This window comes from Triticum aestivum, chromosome 1D (genome assembly GCF_018294505.1).
Source record: "Triticum aestivum cultivar Chinese Spring chromosome 1D, IWGSC CS RefSeq v2.1, whole genome shotgun sequence".
NCBI classification, from domain to species: domain Eukaryota; kingdom Viridiplantae; phylum Streptophyta; class Magnoliopsida; order Poales; family Poaceae; genus Triticum; species Triticum aestivum.
The window spans coordinates 426,030,087-426,040,286 of record NC_057796.1 but is presented as its reverse complement, the minus strand read 5'-3'; the positions used below and the strand labels follow the sequence as shown (position 1 = coordinate 426,040,286).

Sequence of the window (10,200 nt, the reverse complement as noted above, 5' to 3'; positions counted from 1 at the left end):
GATAACAGACACACCATCATCACCAACTGAATCTTTTATAGGAGTAGATAGACTGAGGGCTACAGATGTGCACAGCCGGTCGGGGCTGTCTCACACTCGTATGTTGGATTCCAAATTTGACATGTATGGTCGAAGATGGAGCAACTCCAAGAGCACATGTACAAAATTCATCGTAAAGTCTGGTTATTATTTAGAGGAGTTTCTCATGTGAGCTCTTTTCTCAATCTTTGTAACAAAATTCCCTAAAAGTGATTTTTGAAGAACTTAGGATATCCTGTAAAAATATTGCGGGAAGGCCATCTTTCCGTAAATGAAGGAGCTCGTGTCGGTGGTTGTGTTGGGCCGGCTCCCCAGGGATTTGGGTGTAATTTCAGTTCCTTCTGGATGCTTGTGTATCACTGATACTGTTAGATCTGGGGTCTATTTCGTAAAAAAGAAAGAATTTACGAGGGTGTCATGAGGATGGTGGATCCTTTGCTGCTGTTTGCCGAGATGGTACAGACAACTTTCTAGGTGCATCTGCAGTTTCTGTCCAGGACATAACTGATCCAAAAGTGCTTGAGGCAATGGCTACTAGTGAGGACTGATCTCAGGCCTACTAGTGAAGGGATGTCACTAGCACTTGATCTTGCATGCAACAACATTGTTATTGCCACCGACTGTTCTGCCACGGTGAAACACATCAAGGAGGCCTATTTGGGGACCTCGGCTGTTACTATTCATGAGATAAAAAAGGTGCACCCAATTGTTTGCATCAGTGGAAGTGGTCCATGAAAACAGATGCATGAACATTGAAGCTCATTCATTGACAAAGGCGGGGACTACTCTAGCTGGTGGCCGGCATACGTGGCTAAGGCTGGTCATAGTGGAAGTAACTTAGAGAGTAACATAGATGCCACATAATCAAAAAAATGATGCGTCAAATAATTAATTCATCGGTTATGTAGTGATTAAGATTTAACTATACCGCTCGCTAAAACCAAGAGAAACAGAACTCCCGATAGCAGCAGAAATCTTTGGCTCGCGTTAATCCATCGGTTATGGAGTCGATTAAGATTTAACTATTTCTTGGAGAAATGGCAAATCCGGAGGAATATTTCTTCTTTTTCTGCGAGGAGGAATATTCGTTGCACTTGAAATGCCTATGGTCTATATACTACCTAGTACTCCCTCTGTCCTTTAAAGAGTGTACTTCCAACTTTGTTGGAGGGATAAATTATTTTAAAGTTTGATTGAGTTTGTGCAAAAATATATCAATGTTTGTGAAACCAAATAGGTATAAGATGAAAATATATTTTATTATGAATCTAATGCTACTAATTTTATGGCATAAATATTTATGTATTATTGTATAATTACGGTCAAACATTAAAATGTTTGACTTTCCAACAAAGTTGGAAGTACACTCTTTGAACAACGGAGGGAGTAGATTTGAAACCTTCATAGATAGCATCAATCATCGATGTCTTAATCAGTTGCTTGAAATCCTCGAAAAAAAACATCTATTATCATCGGCAGTACGGGGACCTTGGCCGCACCCTGTTTTCGAAACTAAGCCATGGGCACGGGGCAGGTCGAGTCCAAAGCAGACCCAGTTTCCTCGAGATCTAGGCCATTGCACGGCACAGATTCGAGCTTCTCTTGGCTGGCGGCGCCTGCAGTGCCGAGCTGAATCATCTCGGCGAAGAAATCCGTGAGAGCGGTCTCGTAGCCCGGCATCTTGGCGAACCCCGGGAAGTAGTTGATGTCCACGAGGAAGTACCTCCGCCGGCCGCCGTCGTCCAGCTCCGTCGCCGCGAACATGTCGAAGTTGAGGAGGTGCAGCCCCAGCGCCTGCCGGAGCCCGCGCGCGACCTGGTCCACGAACGCGGCGGGCGGCGTCATCGAGTCCTCCCCCTTGTCCAGCGCGGGGCGGCTGGAGATGTTGGCGAAGGGGACGGAGGCGTCGGCGCCGGGGTCCGCGAGGCGCGCCGCGGGCACGTCCGGCAGGCTGCTGCGGCGGACGCAGACGGCGCGGCTGCCCACCACGTAGACCTTGAAGAGCACGCCGCCGTGGTTGACGAACTCCTGGAGGACGACGGGGGTGTGGAGGCCGCGGAGGCCCTCGGCGCGGTACACCAGGCAGAGGTCGTGGGAGCTGGCGCTGCCGTCGACGGCCAGCGGCTTGGCGATGAGCGGGAAGCGGAGGCCGTGGGACGGGTCGTCCGCGGCCAGCGCGGCGGCGTCGCTCACGGTGACCTGCGCGGGGACGGACAGCGGGTAGTCCAGGCCGGCGGCGAGCCCGGGGACGACGTCGAGCATGGTGAAGCGGTCGAGCAGGCGGTCGACGGCGGCGGGGGCGTCGACGACGGGCACGGCGGGGTGGAGCGCGGAGAAGGCCTCCAGCCGCGCGCGCCAGGCCGGGTCGAAGAGCTTGTGGATGATGAGGTCGAAGGGACCCTGGTCGGCCAGGGGGAGCGAGGGGTCGACGGCGACGAGGCGCATGCCGCGCTCCGCCGCGAGGGCCTCGAGCGGCGGCTGGATGACGCTGCCCGCCTTGCCGGGCGGCAGCGCGTAGCCGATGGTGAACCGCGGCCGCGGGGAGGACTGGTGGTCGGCCACCATGATTTGATCGCTCGCTCGACTGACTGGCTTTTCCTCGCGCGTGCCTGCCTGCTTGGGTCTGGGTCGTTGTCGTGGTGCCTTGGTCAGGCAGGGGCACTGGCAGGCCGTTTTATACACGCGACGGCACGGGGCATTTTTTGAGGAGTAGTGGTAGTAGTCGGCAACGGCTTGGAACCACCGACCGGCCAGGTGGGCGACTCATGGCTTTGGCCGCGTTCGCACGGCTCTGTGAGGCCAACTCCAGCACGCGACCCATCCTGTTCGGCTGCGTTTGTTTAGGCTAAAACGGACGTACCAGACGGTCAGCACGCGGATGTAAACGGATTTTTGTTTGTTTTATGTCTTTTTCGATCCATCCTTGGCCCAAGTTTGGGCGCTTTTTGAGGTGAAACGGACAGCGCGCGGACGGGCGGACCGTGTGCGCGTGCCCTCCCCTGGCCCGTCTGTCGGTTGCACAGGGAGCCCTTTTCTATCCGCCCCCCTCCAGCCGCACCCCTCCACTCTTCTCCGTTCTTGCCCCTCGCCATCGCAGTCGCCGCCGCTCGGACGCGCGCTCGCCCAGCCCCCTTTCCCTCGACGCCCCCGAGCTACCCAACCACGGCCACCTGATTTGCGCACCCGGCGCCAGGATTTGAAGCGGATCCGGTCGGGCTTGAACTCGCCCGGCTGTGGGAGGCCGCGCCGCGCTATGGACTGGTCGGGAACCGGGCCGGAAGGCCCCGGCGAAGCCGCAAGGCCGCATGCAGGTACTGACTCCTCCTCTAGCCACTCGGATCTACACCGTTGGCGGTCCGCCGACAAATACATGAATGGCGGTCGGCCGGGCTCGGTGCTGGCCCAAAAGCTCGTCGGGGCACCGTTGTCACTCATTACGTGCGACGACTGCCCAAAGAAGGTCTTGCGGCGCCGCGTGTCTACAACGCCGGAACATCCCGGATGGGTGTTCATCAAGCGCTCAACCGATGGGGTATGTGCTACTTTAGCTTCGGTTGTGCTCTCGGATTTGATTAGTTCTACTAACTTAAAATTTCATTGTGTAGAATGGATGCAAGTTTTAGTATTGGGAAGAAGAGTACATCGATATATTGATAGAGCGGAATTTAGTAGATGTTCGTGCACTCTTAGCTAGCATAGAGGCTAGAGATGAGACTAGTACACTTGTTGCTAAAATAGAGGCTAGACATGAGACTAGATGTGAGGAAGCAACGTCTACTTCTTTACACTCGAAGAAGAAAGAAGCATGCAAGATCGAGCCTCCGCAGATCAACAATGAATGCAACGAGAAGGCACTAATCCAACTTACAGGAGCAGTTATGGAGGTTGGATACCTTCTAAAATGTATTTTTGTGGTTCTTGTTTTTTTGTCTTACTTTTTTAGTCAAAATTTGGTTGTGTATTTTCATGTACCAAAAATCAATGATGAAAAAAAGATATATGTTTGTAAAGAAAAATGTACGCGAACGGGATGGATGTGTCCGTGCGTTGGGCACACGGCCACCGCATCCGAGAAATGGCTCGGATACGACCCCATTGCCCTACCCAAACAGACAGAATCCGAGTAAAACGAACGTCCGTCCGTTTGGGTCGTGTGCTGAAGTTGGCCTGAGTAGTCGAGTAGTGCTCCCACCTGCTTTGGATTCGTCTTCGCTGGACACGCCACCGGCCAGGCGGCCAGGGCGGACATGGATTAATCAACGGGACATACACCATGGCGCGAACGGTCAAAGTGGCTACGTTGTACGCCGCGAACCCAGTCTCAGCCTGAGCCGTTGGATTGGGTGAGGCAGCAAGGGGCTCTCCGCCATGCTACATGAATGATTAATTCTGGTTCGCGTGGGGGCACCGGCCGGCATCACGTGCGAGTAGTAACTCGTCCACACACACAAAGTCAAACCAAACCTCCTCCAGTTATGATCGCGTCTGGAGTACGAGGCGGCGCTGGGATATCCCGTCGTCCAAGAGCATCTCGAACGTAAAATAACCACCGCTTAAGAAGGTTGGGTAAAAGAAAAGTCCGACAGTTATGCGTAATTCTTTATTTACTGGATCTCGTAAATTCTTTCTCTTTTACGAAATAGACCCCAGATCTAACAGTGACAGTGGTACAAAAGCACCCCAGAAAGAACGGAAATTACACCCAAATCCCTGTGAGCTGGGCCAACACAACCCACCGACGCGAGCTCCTTCATTTATGGAATTATGGCCTTCCCGCAACATTATTACAGGATGTCATAAATTCAGGAGAAATTTTTACGGAGATGGGGAAAAGAGCTCACCTAAGAAACTCCTTCACTCCCTTCTTCTAGGTGTATAAGTCACCTTACGAAAATTAAATAATCACAAACCAGAGTCCAGGCACGGGCATCCTTGTTGCCGATCGGCGCTGCGTGGCACCGGCACGACACGCTTCTCCCTTGGCCACCGCCGTCGATTTAAGCAAACAATCTCATCTGCCAGAATTTGAGCCTCCTGTGTTAGCGATTTTTGATGAAAAAACATCGCTTTTAATATAAGTTGGGGAGCTTCTTCCTCCTCCCATGTTATTTTCCATCACACTATTCACTGATGCTTCTTTGTGTGTTGGGCATTCCTGCGTTTTTATCGCAACAATTTCTACATCAATTCAGTTGAAAGAACATACCAGAGTCTCTTGTATTTGTGCGACAACCAGTGATGCCTCGTGTCCTACTCATCCCCGAACAAACAAGATAAAACCATCGAGTCCCTGTAGGCTTTGCTAATCGGTCAAGAGTTTACCCTCTTTTTCAAAAAGAAAAAAAAACTTAGCTACCTTCTTGGCGACCCTAGAAGATGCTGACCAAGGGGGCAGGGAATATCAGGGTGCTAGGTGCTACATATGGTATTTTCTTGAGCCCCCCTCAATTTTTCAACATAACTTTGGCCTTTCATTTGGTTAACAATGAATTATATGCCTTGATCAGGTGTATAAATTATATCTTGTAGTCAATTCCATGATCAAAGTTATGCTTAAGATTTGGTGTTATCTTTATATGGTACACTTTGGGTAGCGACTAGGTTGTTTCCGGTGAGAAGAGTTGTACAAATGGACTCTCGGATGAAATAAATTAAGAATCGTTTTCAAATTCCTCCACCGGCGTCTCAATACCAATCAAAGCTTCTTTTGGTGTATTTCAGCTTGCTAAATACTTCGTCCGTATCAAAACATAAGATGTTTTTTAAACTAACTAGCGTGTAAAACTGCCTTCTGTTTTGGTACAGAGGTAGTAGTATAGCTAGAACCACACAGAGGTAACTTACCCAATACGTAGCCGAAAGATGGATGCTGCGAATTTGACATGTGTGGTTCCTATTGTGAAAGTGAAATTAACAAGGATTGATTGTACGTACATGCTAGCTAACCTGACGAGTGGATGAACAATAAAGCGCGCACCTTTACGCACACTTTCTTCCTGGCTTCCTGCTCCTTGACGAGTTGTGCGGGTATATTCGTCGGTGAGCAATAGGCCAATAGTTAACTTGCATGAGCATTTCGTTCGTGGTGAGAATATGTGCGCCGCTATACCAGCCTCTACACATTATCTGCTTTGCTTTAGTTGTTGGTGTGCTTTATACTGCAGGTAGTATTATTGTACTACTATGTACTACTGCGTATGCATGTGTGTGGTTTTGTTTTTTTCCTGCTTTTTGTGGTGAAAAGCAAGAGATATCCACAGATTCGCTTGCAAAGCTCATTATCTTCCCACTTCGGCCAATAACGCAAACAACTTTGCATGATGCGCTGATGCGCATATGGCGAAAGTGTGTATTGGGGTTTCAACGGCTACAATCTTACAAACAGTACAAGCAGGACGTAAGTCAAGTTAGTTTGGGCATGGCGCGAAATGAGATAGGCAAGAGCAAACTGATATCCCACTCAATTTTTTTTCTCACAGTTACCAAACCCAGTTTTTCGACATTCACGGATCCAAACAGCTAACATGCTTGACACCTTCAACATTGTACTTTGACTTTATAAAGATTACCTTTCAACCAAACATGGCTCGAAACGCCCTAGTCGGCTAAATATGAAATTCTGAGCAATAAATAGTTGATTACCAGCTAATACTATTAGTGAACATAATGTTTCATCTTATCACTGATTGACGAATGTTTCTCTATTTTCTTCCAAGTTGTTCTGCATGTCTGCCAGATTTCAGGAACAGAGTCTCGTAACCTTGCGGTCTGAAACACGTGCAAGTACCGGTGTATCACGCAGGTTGCATTACTAAGTGCCGCAACATCATAAGGCAAACATTTACAAAATTCTATGTCGATTGAACACCTTATTACGCAATACTTGATGTGTAGCTGCACCAGCCATTCTCTACTTCGATGCCTCGAGTATAGGAAATATTCTTGGGGCCGGTCATTTCGCATTGTAGATCCTATAAACGCCTGAAGTAAACACATCTTGATTGCAAAGTTATACATTGATCCCTCTCTATTCAGAAGTCACCTTCACCGATACAGACTCGAGCTCAAGATTTATCTCATGGCTGCCGTATCCATTCAGCTTAGCTTTGAACGAACAGTTGCGTTGGATACTACTGTCGGAGCCTTCGGGGCCAGCCTTGAACTTGAAAACTTCAAATGATTGACGGTATCCCGTGAAACAGTGACAGCGATCAAAAACCTCCGTAAGCCACACGACTTGCCGATAGCGCCACAGAAAAGCTGAAAATTTTCTTGTCCCTTCAAAACAGAAACAATGGAACTGGGACCTCTGATATGACAACTTGTACAGTGGCCGCGACTGCATTATGAGCAAGTGCAGAAGAGATATCGACCGCGCCACCACAGTCGACACCCAAGCTATTAAACCCATTAACAGTCGCGGTAATTAGGGCGCTCATTCGCGTGGTACACCTGTCCATTTACTGTGCTAAGTTAAAAAACACGATTTTCATCGAGCCGGTTCTCTCCTCCACGACCCAGCGCCCCCTTTTTGTTTTTCCTCTGAGGCTAGGGTTACCGCCGGCGGCGTCCTCCCCGGCGCTCGTGCCCTCTCCATCCCGCCCGAGCTCCACCTCCTGCCTCATCTCTAGCGATCTTCTCAATCTAGACCTCGGGAGCACGCACCGGCTACCTCTAGCTCGTCCTCCACCACGCTTGCGCTTGCGTGTTTGATGGGCACAGGCTGCTCCACCTCCACGCACGGACGACAAGCACGGCGGCCCTGAGAAAGGTGCTCTCGCCCCCTTTTCTCCTTCTGGTTATGAGCATAGTGCATAGGAAGCCTGTAGTATGTATCTGGCGAGGTGCAGTGTGGAGGCAGCGGAACAAGCATCATATATACAATAATACAAACGACTTAAATCCTTCAAGAAGCGTTTCTGCGTTCTGCTACTCTTGGTTTCTCATAATCGCTCAAAGTGAAGAGGTTGTTCGTAGTTTCTGAATCTTGAAAACTGTTGGGTACAGGTATGTCTAGCTTGTACCTTCTGTGATTTACAGTTTGTTCAGTTTTTTCTATGCACCATGTAAGTTGTATCTACAAACCCGTTTGAGTTTGATCTCCGTTGTAGGTATCACTGATATGGGAGCTCCCGTTGCATATTTGCGACTTCTCGGAAGAAGCCTGTGAACATATCGTCTCTGAATAAGCCCGCCAAACCCCTGACACAGGTGTTGTATTCTGAACATTTCCTCGGCAAATTGGGGCAGCTTGTCGAACAACCCACGCACAGCAAAATCTGAAAATCCTCTGAATCAAATGGGCCCTGGATTACCAAAGTTGTTTGGTTGCACCATGCAAAATAATCCCTATAAAAAATCCTACAAGATTTGATGCTACAAATCAAGAGAAATATGACATTGCTTAGTGTGAGGTGCTTACAAAGTACTTTTCGCCGTGGTGTTTATTGAAATATTTGGGTAATGCAGTTTTATGATATTGTGTGGCTTAGCCTTTGTTCAGGAATAGAGCGTGGGAACAATATCTTTGGTTGTAGCCTCTCCCATGGAGTTTGGCCTGCTCGGCGCATTGTTTGGTCTCCAGCCTCTCCCTGACTCTTTCTTCTCCCAGTGACTTCTCCTTTTACCAATACCCGATACTTGCATCACTTAATTCATTGTTGTACAACTTCATTTGCTTTGTGGCAGCAGAGGAAAGGGGGAGAAAATGCGTCCATTGTACCACGCTTGACCTTTGAGTAACATTTGTTTGATGGGAGAATTTGATGTATGTTCTGAAGTAAGAAGATGACCACTATCCTATTTCTCATGTACATTCTAGACGATACACTTGTACGGTTGTGCTAATAGATGACTCTTAGACCATGTATATTCTCTAATTTCCCCCTTAGCTTGAACCATCTATTTAACCAGACAATGTTGCGGCTAACTCTAAGAAGAAACGTTTATCAAAATTCCTCACAGGCTCGTGGTAGTTCATCAATCTTGCAAGAGGAACTGAGGAAAATCTTATTCAACACAACAGGAGGGGAACCGGCTGTGGTAGTTTTAGGTACTGCCCGCAAATTTGGTACATAGAACATGAGCCATCGTCACTTACGGTGGTAGTACTAACTGTGTCTGATCTTCTTCCTTAGGTCTATGTACTGCAGATTTTGTACATATACCATTTTTCTTCTCTAAGATACAGTGTCCTGCTAATTTTGATGGTTTGTTGAATTATCTTCTTGTAATATACATGCATCAGCTTACTCAAGATAACGGTTAAATCCCTCACCGCTTTTGTTTGTTCCAAAATATTTCTCCATGTATCATATAATGAGAAGAGGAATTTTGGGCGAAAACATACCGGCTTATCGTCTGTTTTGTTTTAGGAATCGGGATGATCGCCGTATGTTAGATCTCTATCTCTTCCAGGCAATGATCAGATGCACAACATGGTATGTACATGAAAATGAAATGTTACATAGCGAAACACATCTTGATCTTCTAATATGCACTGGCTTATTATTTGTTTTGTTTTTAGGAATCAGGATGATCGTCGTATGATAGATCATTTCCGGGCAAGGATCGGACGCATAACATGGTATGTACATGCAATGGAATTGTTACATAGAGGTACGCATTTTGATCTTCTAATATGCACTGCTGTCATAAAGGTTATGATTGTTGTTTCAGATACACACACACAAAAATGTTCCATGGTTAATTTTGTAGAGGGAAAAAAATTGAGGACTTAAAGTTTTGTTCTGTCTGATTGTTGACATGCCAATGGAAGTGCTTGATTGTCTTAAGCTAGAATTCTTATGGTTTGTTTCTTAGTGGGCTTGTTTTGTTTTATTTTCCAAACACCCTATGATTTTATCCTAATCCCAAATTGCTGAGGCAAGATAAGAATAAGGGGAATCCAAGCCTAATTCTTGTATATAGTAGTAACACACCATATGTACACTGAAGTACTATTTATGTTCTTCCTGATGAATCCATGGATTATCACATTCTGAAACCATTTGATGCAGCAAATATGTAGTTCCCCCAGATGTTCTGGTATCTGGAATGAGCTTGATGTGTTCCGACATAGCTCAGTTTATGACGAAGCCATCGAACAGAAATATCAAGTTCGGAAAGAGTTTCGAGCGGCGAAACCAGTCTCTCTCTCCC

The 10,200-nt window shown here is 47.6% G+C and overlaps 1 protein-coding gene and 1 long non-coding RNA gene across 6 annotated transcripts; one reads left to right on the top strand and one right to left on the bottom strand.

Annotated features, from left to right (window-relative positions):
- Positions 1-1,279: 1,279 nt before the first annotated feature.
- LOC123182602 (inositol-tetrakisphosphate 1-kinase 4) lies at positions 1,280-2,580 on the bottom strand (the record flags this gene model as incomplete). The annotated part of the gene is given in 1 exon segment (XM_044595235.1): positions 1,280-2,580. A coding segment is annotated over 1 exon segment (1,029 nt), but the record flags the coding sequence as incomplete, so codon positions are not given.
- A 4,905-nt stretch (positions 2,581-7,485) lies between these two features.
- Positions 7,486-10,199, top strand: LOC123182600 (uncharacterized). Of its 5 annotated transcripts, none has more exons than XR_006492268.1 (5): positions 7,486-8,046; positions 8,151-9,091; positions 9,414-9,479; positions 9,566-9,657; positions 10,059-10,189. It is a non-coding gene; the product is annotated as an uncharacterized lncRNA (long non-coding RNA). The 5 variants fall into 5 exon arrangements; XR_006492266.1 differs by having other exon boundaries at positions 8,151-8,818; positions 9,004-9,091; positions 9,566-10,182; XR_006492267.1 differs by having other exon boundaries at positions 8,151-9,479; positions 10,059-10,199.
- The last annotated feature ends 1 nt before the right edge of the window (position 10,200 follows it).